Below are 13,165 nucleotides of genomic sequence, written 5' to 3' on the forward strand. Positions count from 1 at the left end.
CGAGGTAATCAGCTCCGCCGCTGCCAGTTACACGTCCCAGAGCAGCACTGACTTCGTTCACATCTCCAGTCAGTGGTAGTATGTTCTTATAACACACATCCCGAGCGTAGATCGAAGGCAGATCTCCGTACTCACCGAACCCTAGGTATGGCAAAGGTTTATCTCCAAAGGTCGCCAACCCGTATACAGACTCGGGCCACCGCTCTTGCACATAGTCAAGCAGTTCTGTACCAACGTCATGCAGACGTTCTAGGAAAGGTTGAAATGAACCAGTGCGGTCCTGCAGATGCAGGATCTCGAACTTCAGAGGGCACGTTGCGCACTCTGGCGGAAGGGTGCAGCTAGGAACGTCAAGGAACTCCCTCAGGGAGTAGTTCCCGCCGAGTGGGCGAGAGTCCTCTGTGCCTCCCTGGTTGAACCACTCTGGTAGTTTGGCCGACGCCAACGAGAAGAGGCAAAGAACAACTGTATGCATTGGATGAATTTAATTGATGGGGGTTGTGTTGGCAAACATTATGAGAGTACCCCCACAATGAGATACTCATGTCTCCTAGAGAACGAAAAATGAGATACTCATGTCGACGGTCCGGGGTCTGGGTTTGACTGATGCTCCTCAATTGGATCGCAAGACGCCAACGATCTATCTCACTCACTGGTTGCCGCCCCACGGGGAAAATCATATGAAGGACTGCATAAAATTTGGCATAATCGGCGACCATGGCTATCGATCTGAAGACTGTCAAGACTGAGGCTGGGTTGAAGGAGCTTAACACCCACCTTCTTAAAGAGTCTTATGTGACCGGCTTTGAGCCCACTCAGGATGATGTGCTGGTCCTTAGCAAGCTTTCGACCACGCCGTCTGCACAGTACAAGAACGCACTGCGTTGGTTTAACCACATCAACTCCTTCTCGGCCTACGAGAAGACGAACTTCGCCAAAGGCAAGCTCGTTGAGGTGGATGAGGACGATGAGTTTGACCCTTTCGCTGATGATGGCGAGGCGCCTGCCAAGATGACTATTCCTGCGAAGCCGGTCCAGAAGGCGAAGAAGGTTGTTATCAACAAGTCGTCTCTGGTTATCCACATCAAGCCTATGTCCACCGACGTGGACCTCTCGCAGGTCGAGGGCTTCGTACGTGAAATCGTCATGGAGGGCGTGTCATGGGGTGAATCATCCAAGCGTCTGCCCGTTGGATTCGGCATTGAGAAGTTGCAGATGTCCTGCACGATCATTGACGCTCTTGTGGAGACTGACGAGATTCTCGAGAAGATTGAGTGCGTCGGTATGAATGCTGAGCAAGCTACGGCCTACATCAAGCGTCGGGACGCTGGAGATGATGAGGAGGAGGAGGCGCAGCTGGTGCAGTCCGCGGAGATTGTGTCGTTTAACAAACTGTAGTGTGTCTGACATGATGTGTCACCGATCGAAATCCAAACAATAATTCTATGCCTTTTCGAGTGTCGGAGGATCCTGTGGAAGAGAATATCGTTCACCTGAACGCGGACATCAAACGTCTCTTCAAAGCAGACGCTACTGATGCGAATGCGACAAAATTCACAGACAATCCATCTCGATGGAACATTGTTGCCGACTTCATCCATTCTGCGAACGAGGAAAAAACTCCCTACCACGACAAACTCTTTGGACCCAACATTGAATCTGAGTCGCGGTTCAGCCATGAGGAGCCAGCGGACCTAGACATGGTCAGCCTGCCTGAGCTGCCTCGGATCTTCCTGACCAAAAAGGACAAGGCAGAGATTTTCGACGTGGTTCAGGAGCTAGCCAAGGTCATGCTGCTCCGCGACGAGTTCATAGTTCGTTTCTGCTGCCGGGAGTCCCCCTTCGTGCAGGAGCGTCAAAGCCGAGGGTCAGTACGTGGCGAGATCTCCACGGAGCCGGAATTTGCCCGTAAGGGGGACCTGGATATGCCACTGAACACCGCCGCAACCAGCGAAATGGTCAACGTAAGGACTCTATGCTATCTGTTGAGCATTCCACATTTTGTTTTGGTCATTTGGCTTTATTTACCTCCCAGGGCGTACTCAACATCTATTTCGACCCCGAGAACCCCTTCATCGAAACGGACAGACTTCTATGGGAAGACCGCTGGCTGCCTAGCGCGGATAAGTACCTCTCTGCGATATTCGACGTCATGAAGGCCGTTACCCATCCTGCGGTGAAGGCCTACTGCTACAATAGACTAAAAATCATGCAGAATCGATTCGAGCTCCATGTTGCCTACAACAGTAAGAAGGAGCAGATGATCGTGAAGAACAATCCACATCGCGACTTCTACAACGTACGAAAAGTAGACACCCATATTCACCACTCTGCGTGCATGCACCAGAAGCATCTCCTTCGGTTCATACGGCACAAGTTCCATCATTCGGGTGATGAGGTCGTTAAAATTGGGCCTGAGGGCCCTATGACTCTGAAGGCCGTCTTTGCCCATGAAATGAATCAGTCTGCCTGGGAGACTAGTCTGGATCACCTGGACGTCTCCGCCCTTGGCTCTTGCTTCCACCGATTTGACGTGTTCAATCACAAGTACAACCCTTTCGGTTTGTCTACGCTGCGAGAGGTCTTTCTCAAGACCGACAATCACCTCCAGGGCAAGTACCTGGCGGAGATCACTCAGGAGGTGATCAACCAGTACGAAGAGGAAAAATATCAGTACTACGAGTGGCGAGTGTCAATCTATGGCAAGGCGCCCAATGAGTGGCAGAAACTCGCGTCTTGGATGCGAAAGAACGCACTCCAGTCAGCCAATGTACGCTGGCTGGTGCAGGTCCCCCGCCTGTACTCTGTGTACCGTCGGGTGGGTGTCGTCAAGTCGTTTGCAGACTGGCTCTATAACGTCTTCCATCCTCTCTTTGAGGCAATCGCGCGACCCCAGGAACACCCCGACATTTTTTGGATGTTACAAAACGTGGTAGGGTGGGATTCGGTGGATGATGAGAGCAAAGCCACCACCACCAGTGACTTCCCACCCCCAGAAGAGTGGACCCGAACGGAGAATCCGCCATACCACTACTACATGTATTACATGTTCGCCAACATAAGAGTGCTGAACCTTTTTCTCAACGCCAGGGGAATGCGCACGCTGTCCTTCCGACCTCACTGCGGGGAAGCCGGTAACATCTCCCATCTGGGGTCCTGCTTCCTCCTCGCAGACGGAATCAACCACGGGATTCTTCTTAAGAAAAGCCCCTGTCTGCAGTACCTTTACTATCTGAAGCAGATTCCCATCGCGATGTCCCCGCTCTCGAATAACGCCTTGTTTTTGGAGCTTGAGAAGAACCCACTCCCCATATTCTTCAAGCGCGGTCTCAATGTGTCCCTCTCCTCCGACGATCCGCTGATGTTCCACTTCACGAAGGAGCCGCTTCTGGAGGAGTACTCGGTTGTTGCTCACACATACAAACTTACCCCAGTGGACCTTTGTGAGCTCGCGCGCAACAGCTGCCTCCATTCTGGCTTCGAGCCGCGCATGAAGCGCCATTGGCTAGGAGAGAACTACAACATCGGCCCCGACGGCAACGACCTCAGTAAGACAAACGTTCCGCTTATGCGGCTTATGTACAGGCGTGACGTCCTCTACGAAGAAGTAGGCTTGCTCCGCGAGGTGCTGAAGGCTAGCGGGGACGAGGAAAGTGCGACATGCATTAGTGTTTCTCCGATGAGCGTTACACCTTCAGGATGACTCAACATCAGAATACTGATTTACACGTCACGTGTTACCTACTCCAGCTGCAGGAGCGAAACTGGTGGTGGCAACGTAGCTTAGATCCAGATTCGGATCGTACATGACAGGGGATTGTACGAAGCCGAAGGGCTGCCCTGCTTGTCCTGATTCAGTGGCAGCGTTCTTTGGCCTTGTGCCGAACACCCGACCTTGAAGCTGGGTGATGTACTTTGTCAAGTCGTTGTTCCGCATTTCTAGCTCGACTATCCGTCTGTCTTTTGAGTCGCACCGCTCACAGTAGATATCGAAACAATCAAAGCAGCCACTCTTACCACAGACAGCTTCTTGCTTAGGAATGAACTTAAACCCCACAGGGGGCGTCATGAGGAACTCATCAGAGTGCTCCATGAAAATGAGGGAATCGCACACATCGTATTCGCAAAGAACGATGAGCGAAAAATATAATAGATGATGCTTGAAACTGTGACGTGTGTGCTGGGACTTTGGATAAGTTTTGGTTTGTAGCGCAACTGGGGCGACATAATTGTGCTACGCTTCGTTTTGACTATGAACCTTACGCGTTTCCGGCGCATATCAACAGATTGAACACTGTTTAATTGGTGCGCAATGTTCTGATTACTACAAAAATTCTGGATGCGTCATGTATCACAGCGCAACTGGAGTCCTGGCGATTCGCTGCAGTGGTTCGGGATAAGAGCGGAGCTAAGAGCCGCTGAGCCATGGAATACTACTTCATGTAGCAATAATTTGCCATTTTGAGCAAGCATGCGTCGTCGTTTGCCCCGTCGCGAGGAGAGGAGACGCAAGCCGAAGAAGAGAGACGATGTGGTTCGTCTAGCCATCTGTCGCCTCAGTCCCTCAGGGCGGCGAGAAGAGGAAGACTTCGAAATTCCCGAAGCACAACTGGATGAGATCGTACCCCGACTGTTGGATAAAATTGCCAGTCGATTGCCTAGATCTCGCGTGACTATCCGTGGACGCTCTGATCGAGACCAGGCCACCGCAAAGCATGTAAATGAGCTCCTTGGCAAGCGACTGCTAGACACTACGGACGACAACATCTCGGATATGGGTTCTCTCTATGACGTTGCATCCGAACTGATGAGTACCATGGGGCGAGGAACTAGGAGAAGACGAAGGCCGACCCTGTCTGAGTCCGAATTCAGCGACATGTCGGATGAGGAGACGCCCTCACTCACCCACAGCAGCGACTACAGCGAATTTTCCGACTCGCACATGGCGAAACCTGCCAGGAAGCACGAGCGTCGCCTACGCGATATACGCGAGGCCCGGGATGTTCGGGATGTTCGGGATGTTCGGGATGTTCGGGATGTCCGTGATGTTCGGGATGTTCGGGATGTCCGGGATGTCCGTGACGTCCGTGACAGCCGCGAGCCTCGCGAGTCTCGTACTCGCGAGGCTAGACTCCGAAAGTCTGATACGCGCACCTCCAACCCGAAGCGGGAAATTTACCGACACTCCACGAGCAGCTCCGAGGTCTTCTCGGTGTCAGAATCCTTCTCAGAAAGCAGTGCGACTCCCAGTCCCAGCGAACGCGCGCCTACACGCCGCAAGCCGGATAGGTCTGCGCGGCGCGCTCGGGCCACTGCTCGTGACAGACCCAGTCAGCGCGCTCCAGAGGCTGAACCCCGCAGAGAAATAGAGTACAAAACGATTGAAGTCGAGAAAATCGAGTGGGTCGAGACACTGGTCGAGGTTCCGCAGGTTGAGTACGTGGACAAAATCGTTGAGGTACCCGAGATCGAGGAGGTGGTGAAGTATGTCACTGTTCCGGTGAGACAGGAAGTGGAAAAGCGGGTCAGAGTTGAAGTGGTGAAGCCTGTAAAACAAGAGCGAATCGTCGAGCGCCAGGTGATGGGCAAGGTCATCGAACATCCCAAAGAGATTATTGTTGAGAAGCCGGTAATCGTAGACCGTTTTCACGACAAGAGAGTACCCGTCTCTATCTCAACCAAGCTCCAGCCGATAGTCTCGACTCCAGGAGAAGTCACTCCCTTCCAGGCCAAGGTTTACGAACCAATGCTGAAGGTCGTGACTGTATTCGTCCCTGTACCGGTGGAGGTACCTATGGACGGCCCCTACAGAGAGAAAGCTGAGCATTTCAAAATGGAGATGGCTGAGTTCTCCGACCAGTTTTACAACTCGCTGTGTCTAACCCTAAACCGACATCTTCTTTCTGAAGATCTTGTCGAGAGGATGACTGAAGTGGAGACGGTTACACGCAATGTGAACCCTAACGTGGACCCTGCCGATCTAAAGGTGAAACACAACGGGGAGTCTTTGAGCAATCTGATTCCTTTTTTGCGGACCGATCCCCAGACCAAGACTGTAGCTTGCGGTGGCACCGCGATGCTGTTCAACGCCGAGGGCCATGTCATCAACGAGATGCTGCCCGAAGCCGACGCTGATAGTGTCGCTACCAACTTCCCAATGTACCCCCTCCTTGGATTTAAACGCGCTAACCCTCGAGGGCCCACTAGACTAGTGCAGACTTCCACAGACCTGTCCGAGAACGGCCCGGCATTCACCTCTTCGCGGAGTGTGACGACCACCAACCTGCTGCCCCAGACCACTGTCCTGTCCGGACGTTCGCAAAAGTTTAGTCGTCGAAAAATGTCACGTTAGTATTGGTGCACAGGGAGCCACTGGGGTTTGGGCGGCAGGTAGCGTAGACGCAGCGACAAAGAGATGGATTGTGGGAGGTATCGGTAAATACGGAAGTATTGGGGGCATGGTGGGCGGCTCGTTCCGTCGGTACGCAGAGTGACTATCGAGAGGAGCCGCAGAATCCACCCCTGGAAAGGAAACGTACACGTGAAATCCTCGTCGCTAGACGACCTTCAGCAGGTTCTACGGGGTTCCCATTGAAAAGCGCATCCCAACTGAGCAAGGAATCCGACCTGGACGCTAGCCAGGGCGGCAGCGGTGTCTCACGAGAAGGCAGTTTGCGATTGGCAGCAATGAAGGGGAGCTCGTTGGATGACGCCAAAGGAACGGTATCGAAGCAAAGCTCGTTGGATGACGCCAAAGGAACGGTATCGAAGAAAAGCTCGTTGAACGATGCCAAAGGAACGGTATCGAAGAAAAGCTCGTTGAACGATGCCAAAGGAACGGTATCGAAGAAAACCACTCTGGATGACGCCCGATCGGCATCAATAGGAAGCTCGCTCCAATCGCCACTCTCCAAGCCGCCGTCCACGAAGGAGACTCGAGAGAAGCCGGAGAGCAGGTGAGACCTGGACTGGCCTATGACGCAGACTTGAAGCCCTCGACTTTTCACGAGTGTTGGCAGCTGGGGGTAGGAGTCGACGCGGGGAGAAAGCGCGTGCGACAGGACTGCAGGTGTCCCTGCTGCCACCCTTGCCGAAGCCAGGTGCGGTGAGCCGCACATGGGAAACGCACTCAGAGAGTGGATACCCCGTTGGACATGCTCTCGGCTGTGGAAGGGCTGGAGCAGAGGCTGCAGCGGTGCAGGGCGTACCTGGGTGAACGAAAAAGCCCGCATCTCAACCGAGATGAGACTGCAGCAGCAAGTAGTGACTCCGAGGAGAGTGATTTTAACGCTGGACTCGCAGCTATATTCAACCCTTTGACGGATCGAGAGGTGCAGGTGGTGTGTGACAAAGATCCCTTCACCACTGTCACCCCTGCGGAACGACTCACATTGGAACTGCGGTACCTGCTGCAGACATACTGGGAGGGCCACCAAGGAACGTCCTTGGGGAAGGTTGTGATTCAGATGCAACTCATAGTTGACAGGTTTTTCAAGCAGATTCCAGGCTACGCTGACCTCATGATCAAACTCGACGCGTTAGAAGACGTGCTGCGCTCTGAGGGGTTCTCAGATCTGTCGCATTGCTTAGCAGAGTACGACCGCAAAAAAGTCATCGTGTTGAGCCATGCGGAGTTGCTGAAGAGCGTTGCTAATGACTTGGCTACAATTGACGGCCTTTGGAGTGAGCTGGACCCCTCGAAACTTCATGGCCTCGACGCAGTAGCAGCGCGAGTTCTGCAAGCCGAGGCTCGCGGACGTGAACAGCTACTGCGGGCCAGGAAGCTCCAATCGGAGATGGACCGTCTGCAGGACTCACACGCCCGAGTAATGGAGTTAGTCTGGACTGCCGTGGCTTCTCGGAGCGAATAATACAATTCTTACGCACTACTCATCATCAGGGCGCTTCCTAACGGCTCGCTTGTAGGCCGCGTCTGCCTCTTGGCGCTGGAGCAGGGCTCCCTGAACCAGATCTGATGCCTGCTTCGCATCTGGTCCACATACTGAAGGCGCTTGCCTGTAGTTTAGGTGAGTGAGAACGAACTCGAGCACCTCATGTGCCACATGAGAACCAGTGAGGAAGTCATTAACCGTGATGGCGATGCTCAGGTCGAGCTCCGGAAAGGCCACCCCCAAGCATCCACCAATATCAGAACAGCCAAACCCCACTGACACACTCGGTGGCCCAGCAGATGGGGTTGGCTGCGGAGGTGGGCTGAAGTCGTCCTCGATCAGCTTGTTGAAGTCCTGGTCGCAGGGTACTATGCGAACTGGTGTCTCTGTTTGTGGAAGCGGTATCTGCGGTTTGCGCGCGACGCCTGGGCGAGCGGACGCGACAGCGAAGGGCTGTCGACCTCGACGCTCAATAGGAAACAACTGATAGCCTAAGCCGAAGACGGTGGAAAAGCCTCCGGTTGCTATCATGGAATCGATACTGTTGTCGTAGAGCTCTGGGGAACGTACCTCAGCCAGGAGGGCCTTATCAATGAGGGTTGCACGGCCCATTTCTTGGTAGAACTTTGCGAGGGCCCGGGCAGTGCAACGTCCGCTTAGGGGGGGGATATCACGACCAATGATGTGGGCAGAGTCGTAGAGTAAGGGGTCGACGAGGTGCGGCTTGTGCTTGAACATCTCTATTGCCGAAATCCGTTTTCCGAAGACCTCATCACGTCGTCGAGTCAACGCCTTCCGGTAAATTCTCTGCTGCTTCGTCTTGAAACGGACCGCCCAGTCGGCAGGGATGGCCACAGACCGTCTCTTCGATTTCGTCAGTTTCCTCTTAGTGATTGCCTTCCAGATGGCTTGTTGGCTGGAGAGGATGCTCGTTATAGTGCTATCTCGCTGAGAGGACGCCAACCTGGAGCCAACGGCGGCAGTTCTTTGCCCTCCAGGCACCCAGGCGAAGTGTGCCTTTCGCCTTCGAGCAGGAGACATGGGCTCCAGCTTCCGCGCTGATCGCCAATCGACGAACGGGTCAGGCCATACGGACTCGGTGGGTTCCAGCTTCCGAGGCGGCTTCACGTCTCGACCGCGGGGACTGGTGTCGGACTCATCATCCAATATCTCGAGGGATCCATCGCCACTTACGTTGGTGGGCCTACTCGAGCATCCAAAGAGACGTCGGAAGCGCGAGCTCGTTTTCGTCTCTGGCTGATCAGATTTCACCCCTGGCTTGTCCTCTGTGAGGGTTGGAATGAAGACGTGCATATCGTGACTCAGATCCAGGGGAGTTATGATGCGGGTATGGATCAGCTCCCGCATGTTAAAATCATACACCGGAGAGCGCACGATCTTCGCGAGACAGAAGCCATACGTCACTGGTGCGTATTGCTCTGCAGGTTGGGACGTGATCTGCATGCCCGCCACTCCGTAATCTCACCGCATCCTCTATCATTCTAAACATGCGCCTCTTGTCTATCCAGTCAGACAGTGTGACGTCCGCCGGGAGTGCACGCGCCAGCCCAGCCTTATGTGTCAGCAGGTCGCGAATCGTGGTCTTTTCTTTACCGTATCGAACGAAGCCGTCCCAGTGCTGTCCGATTCGATCATTCAGTCTCAGAGGCGAGAAAGATGAGCGTTCTGCGTTCAACTGTAATTTCAGCCGTCCACACAAATCCTCCGGCTGCTTGCTGGTGCCCTCTGGGGTGTCGGGCTCAATCAGAGTGAGGAAGGCTCCAGTAAGGACTCCTGCCCAGGCGTTACCCGGGTTAAACAGCGTTTCCTTTGTCACCGGTCGGTAGTCTACTGGACCTTGCCTTCCACACACAAGATCCACAACGAATCGCCCCCTAAGGCTGACAGCCACCTGGCATCCCAACACCAAATTCCGCCTTCGTAGCTCTGCGAGCAGTCGGTGAACCCGTCCTTCCAGAGGCGATAGATGGAGGGACCCCTCGATCGGGTACAAATCATAAACACGCACATTGGGCTGCCACCGAGCCCGTAGTACCTTCTGTGCCCGGCACAGGAATATCTGTGCGAAGGGCACAGATACATTCATGTCAGTGGCCAGACCCTGAAGCACGAAAATAACGCGACTGAGCCACATGAATTGCCTTGGCCAACCCACAAGAGGATTGCTATCCAGCAGCTGCTTTCGGGCTGTGGCGGATTTGAGCGCGCATTTTCCCCTCCTAGCCTGTGGTTGTTTCGATTCGCTGTTCTGTCCGATAAATTTCTTGAACGACTCCACGTAGGTCTCAAAGTCCACAGATGCCTGTGACTTGAACTCAAAGCCCATGTTTGACAGACAGTCGACAACACCCATTACTGATCCGTTCAAGAGGTAGTAGACGGCCTCAGCGAAGGCGATGCGTACTGCAGGCTCGACCTCGCGAACCATACCCCAGTCCAGCAAGACGGGGACCCAGCCACTTGAGTTTCGTCGGAGGATGATGTTGCCGGGGTGGGGGTCGCTGTGGAACTGTCCATGTTGCAGAAGCTGAAAGGCGAAGGCGTCAGCTAGGGTGTAGCAGAGTGCAGCCTTGTCCAGTCCCTCGCAGGACTCGAAGTCAGAGATCCGCCTACCTTCGCAGTACTCCATCACCAACACCTTCTTAGTCGTGAACTGCTCGTATACCGTAGGGATGGATATGTTGAAGCCGCCTTCGGCTAGGACATGTGCGGCTCTCTGCTGGTGAATCGACTCAAATCGGAAATCGAGCTCGCTCAGCGCAGAGCTCTGCCACTCTTTCAGCAGCGTCTCCAGATCGATGTCGACACCTTCCATCAGGTGTAGAGCTCTGGAGAAGAGTGACATGGATCACAGGACAAGTACACTAACCGCGCGAGTTTTACCAACGAGTCCATATCTTGGGCGAGAAGCACGCTGACTCCAGCGTGCTGCACCTTAACCACCACAGGCGTTCCATCAATCAACGTTGCCCGGTGCACCTGGGCAATAGACGCCGACGCGACAGGTCGCTCCTCGAACGTGGTAAAAAGCTCGGAAAGGCTGCAGTCTGTGTGGGCGGAAGTTAGCGACATACTAAGTTCGGCCTCCACGGTGTGCTTAATGGTGTGGAAGGGGTCAGGCGGCAGTCGATCGTGCAGCTTCTGAAGCTGCTCGAGATAGACTGGCGGCAGCAAGTCAGACCGTGCTGACAGAAACTGGCCAACTTTCACCCACCAGCCTCTTAAATCAGACATGATCTCCCAACATCTTTTCGCGAACCTAATGTGGGTCTGGGTCCACTGCTCTTGCAGCTCAGATTCTGGGAGAGAAGAGCAGTTCAGCCTGGTCGCATCGAATTTAAATCGTGCGTAGGCGCAGCCCCAAAGCCAAACCGCACGGAGACGCCTCATACAGGCCGACTCAGTGCGAAACGACACATCGGAGTACGGAGCGTCCATGTAATACGTCATTTACAACGGGCGCAGCACGTCGTCGAACGCAAGAGATGCGTTCACGGTCTTAATCTTCTTAAGATGGGATCGACACTCATAACGACTCATTAGGAATTTGAAGACGCGCAGCAAGGATCGCCCTGCGAAGACTGATAGTGAGCTGGGTCGCATACGACTGCCTTTCAATCAGCTCTTCCACCGCCAGCGCCAGCTCCGGGCACTCAGGAACCTTATCTGGTGATCGTTCAGGTAGCAGCTGAGGAGTACAGCGCCTGAAGCTGGCCAGAGCAGGTGAGGCTTAATCAGTTCTCCGCTACCTCAATGTAGCTGTTTGTCCACATATGGCGTCGTCTCGAGTATGGCCTCCTCTGTAGAGTCCCTTACCGGTCTGGCAATTGTTTTCGTAGTGCAACTGCTCTCCTTACCGTGCTGGATCGTAGTCTGTGTTCCTATCCGCTGTCGGGTCTGGGGCCGCAGGCTCCACCATGCCGCCACGTTTGAGCCGTAGCTGCCACATGCGACGCTCTTGTGGGTTTTGTCTGATGGGGACACTCCTTTAAGACGCCTAGAATCCGCTAGCTCCCCGGCCTCCATCATGTTCGGAGTGAGGCAGGTCATGTGTGAGCAGCCCTACAGAGAAGCTAGCTGATTCCCAGCTGAGTGCCGCCTGCATGGTTACTGGCAGGATTAGGCCTCCGGAGACCACCTTGATCACCATATGGTCGGAGATGAAACCCTCCTCAATCTTCAACCGATGCCCGATCAGCCACATCCTATGAGACAGGTCACATCCTACAAATGTCACCCGCCCTCCTCTTAAGTGCTCTCTCAGCCGCCCTGCCATACGTCTAGTATTGTGCAACCTCACTGTTAGCTCCTGGTCGTTGACACATTGTTCTCATTGGCATACTGCAAGCAGGAGTCCTCAATGACTGCCAGAGTTGCCGCCGTCCACAGTTTCTCTGATCAGCTTGGAGAAGATGTAGGACGCGGCCTTCGTGAAAGCCGTCAGCGATAAATACCCTATCAACCGCCTCTGCTACTCCTGCAGTTGTTGCCTCTCTGAATCTCGGGTTCCAGCTCTCAAAGTCTAAGTTTAAGTCCCCACTGACTGTGAAGCTAGACGGCCTGTTGTTGGCCGTTTTCTTTGCGTGGCTGAAAGAGAGGCAGTGTCTTCGGCGGGCTGGTCACTCTCTCTTTGTAGTCCAGAACCGCCGCCTTGTGTGTGTGTTGGCGAGAGAGCGTCAGCACTTAATGACCACATGACTTCGTTAATGGGGGGTAACACTCATGATGACTCATGGGGAATCGGAAATGACACCGAACTTCCATTATCTATTCATCAATGAATACTCTTACCCTATGCCTTTTGTCAATGGCTGCGGCCAAACTACCAGAGTGGTTCAACCAGGGAGGCACAGAGGACTCTCGCCCACTCGGCGGGAACTACTCCCTGAGGGAGTTCCTTGACGTTCCTAGCTGCACTCTTCCGCCAGAGTGCGCAACGTGCCCTCTGAAGTTCGAGATCCTGCATCTGCAGGACCGCACTGGTTCATTTCAACCTTTCCTAGAACGTCTGCATGACGTTGGTACAGAACTGCTTGACTATGTACAAGAGCGGTGGCCCGAGTCTGTATACGGGTTGGCGACCTTTGGAGATAAACCTTTGCCGTACCTGGGGTTCGGTGAGTACGGAGATCTGCCTTCGATCTACGCTCGGGACGTGTGTTATAAGAACATACTACCACTGACTGGAGATGTAAACGAAGTCAGTGCTGCTCTGGGACGTGTAACTGGCAGCGGCGGAGCTGATTACCTCG

The 13,165-nt window shown here is 54.0% G+C and overlaps 8 protein-coding genes across 13 annotated transcripts; 4 read left to right on the top strand and 4 right to left on the bottom strand.

Annotated features, from left to right (window-relative positions):
• On the bottom strand, positions 1-475 carry KVP18_005235 (uncharacterized protein; the record flags this gene model as incomplete). Its single annotated transcript, XM_067949633.1, has 1 exon — positions 1-475. A coding segment is annotated over one exon (475 nt), but the record flags the coding sequence as incomplete, so codon positions are not given.
• A 242-nt stretch (positions 476-717) lies between these two features.
• On the top strand, positions 718-1,398 carry KVP18_004303 (uncharacterized protein; the record flags this gene model as incomplete). The annotated part of the gene is made up of 1 exon (XM_067956800.1): positions 718-1,398. One exon carries the CDS (start codon positions 718-720, stop codon positions 1,396-1,398), a length of 681 nt encoding a protein of 226 aa, XP_067807172.1.
• Positions 1,399-1,445: 47 nt separating this feature from the next.
• On the top strand, positions 1,446-3,703 carry KVP18_004302 (uncharacterized protein; the record flags this gene model as incomplete). 2 transcript variants are annotated; one of them, XM_067956798.1, is made up of 2 exons in its annotated part: positions 1,446-2,009; positions 2,036-3,703. In XM_067956798.1, the coding sequence occupies 2 exons, from the start codon at positions 1,446-1,448 to the stop codon at positions 3,701-3,703; spliced, it is 2,232 nt and encodes a 743-aa protein (XP_067807170.1). The 2 variants fall into 2 exon arrangements, with proteins under 2 accessions (XP_067807170.1, XP_067807171.1); XM_067956799.1 differs by having other exon boundaries at positions 1,446-1,964.
• Positions 3,704-3,730: 27 nt separating this feature from the next.
• KVP18_004301 (uncharacterized protein) lies at positions 3,731-4,093 on the bottom strand (the record flags this gene model as incomplete). The annotated part of the gene is made up of 1 exon (XM_067956797.1): positions 3,731-4,093. One exon carries the CDS (start codon positions 4,091-4,093, stop codon positions 3,731-3,733), a length of 363 nt encoding a protein of 120 aa, XP_067807169.1.
• Positions 4,094-4,471: 378 nt separating this feature from the next.
• On the top strand, positions 4,472-6,352 carry KVP18_004299 (uncharacterized protein; the record flags this gene model as incomplete). Its single annotated transcript, XM_067956793.1, has 1 exon — positions 4,472-6,352. The coding sequence occupies one exon, from the start codon at positions 4,472-4,474 to the stop codon at positions 6,350-6,352; it is 1,881 nt and encodes a 626-aa protein (XP_067807165.1).
• A 335-nt stretch (positions 6,353-6,687) lies between these two features.
• On the top strand, positions 6,688-7,871 carry KVP18_004297 (uncharacterized protein; the record flags this gene model as incomplete). Of its 3 annotated transcripts, XM_067956790.1 has the most annotated exons (3): positions 6,688-6,956; positions 6,985-7,105; positions 7,134-7,871. In XM_067956790.1, the coding sequence occupies 3 exons, from the start codon at positions 6,688-6,690 to the stop codon at positions 7,869-7,871; spliced, it is 1,128 nt and encodes a 375-aa protein (XP_067807162.1). The 3 variants fall into 3 exon arrangements, with proteins under 3 accessions (XP_067807162.1, XP_067807163.1, XP_067807161.1); XM_067956791.1 differs by lacking the exons at positions 6,985-7,105; positions 7,134-7,871 and having other exon boundaries at positions 6,688-6,960; XM_067956789.1 differs by lacking the exons at positions 6,688-6,956; positions 6,985-7,105 and having other exon boundaries at positions 7,155-7,871.
• Positions 7,872-7,886: 15 nt separating this feature from the next.
• On the bottom strand, positions 7,887-11,363 carry KVP18_004300 (uncharacterized protein; the record flags this gene model as incomplete). Of its 3 annotated transcripts, XM_067956794.1 has the most annotated exons (3): positions 7,887-9,350; positions 9,379-10,741; positions 10,783-11,363. In XM_067956794.1, the coding sequence occupies 3 exons, from the start codon at positions 11,361-11,363 to the stop codon at positions 7,887-7,889; spliced, it is 3,408 nt and encodes a 1,135-aa protein (XP_067807166.1). The 3 variants fall into 3 exon arrangements, with proteins under 3 accessions (XP_067807166.1, XP_067807167.1, XP_067807168.1); XM_067956795.1 differs by lacking the exons at positions 9,379-10,741; positions 10,783-11,363 and having other exon boundaries at positions 7,887-9,260; XM_067956796.1 differs by lacking the exon at positions 10,783-11,363 and having other exon boundaries at positions 9,268-10,728.
• Positions 11,364-11,910: 547 nt separating this feature from the next.
• On the bottom strand, positions 11,911-12,117 carry KVP18_004298 (uncharacterized protein; the record flags this gene model as incomplete). Its single annotated transcript, XM_067956792.1, has 1 exon — positions 11,911-12,117. The coding sequence occupies one exon, from the start codon at positions 12,115-12,117 to the stop codon at positions 11,911-11,913; it is 207 nt and encodes a 68-aa protein (XP_067807164.1).
• Positions 12,118-13,165: the final 1,048 nt, after the last annotated feature.

This window comes from the organism of the source record quoted next, assembly GCF_019968955.1.
Source record: "MAG: Porospora cf. gigantea A chromosome Unknown PgA_NODE_643_length_13165_cov_559.263, whole genome shotgun sequence".
Classification (NCBI taxonomy): domain Eukaryota; phylum Apicomplexa; class Conoidasida; order Eugregarinorida; family Porosporidae; genus Porospora; species Porospora cf. gigantea A.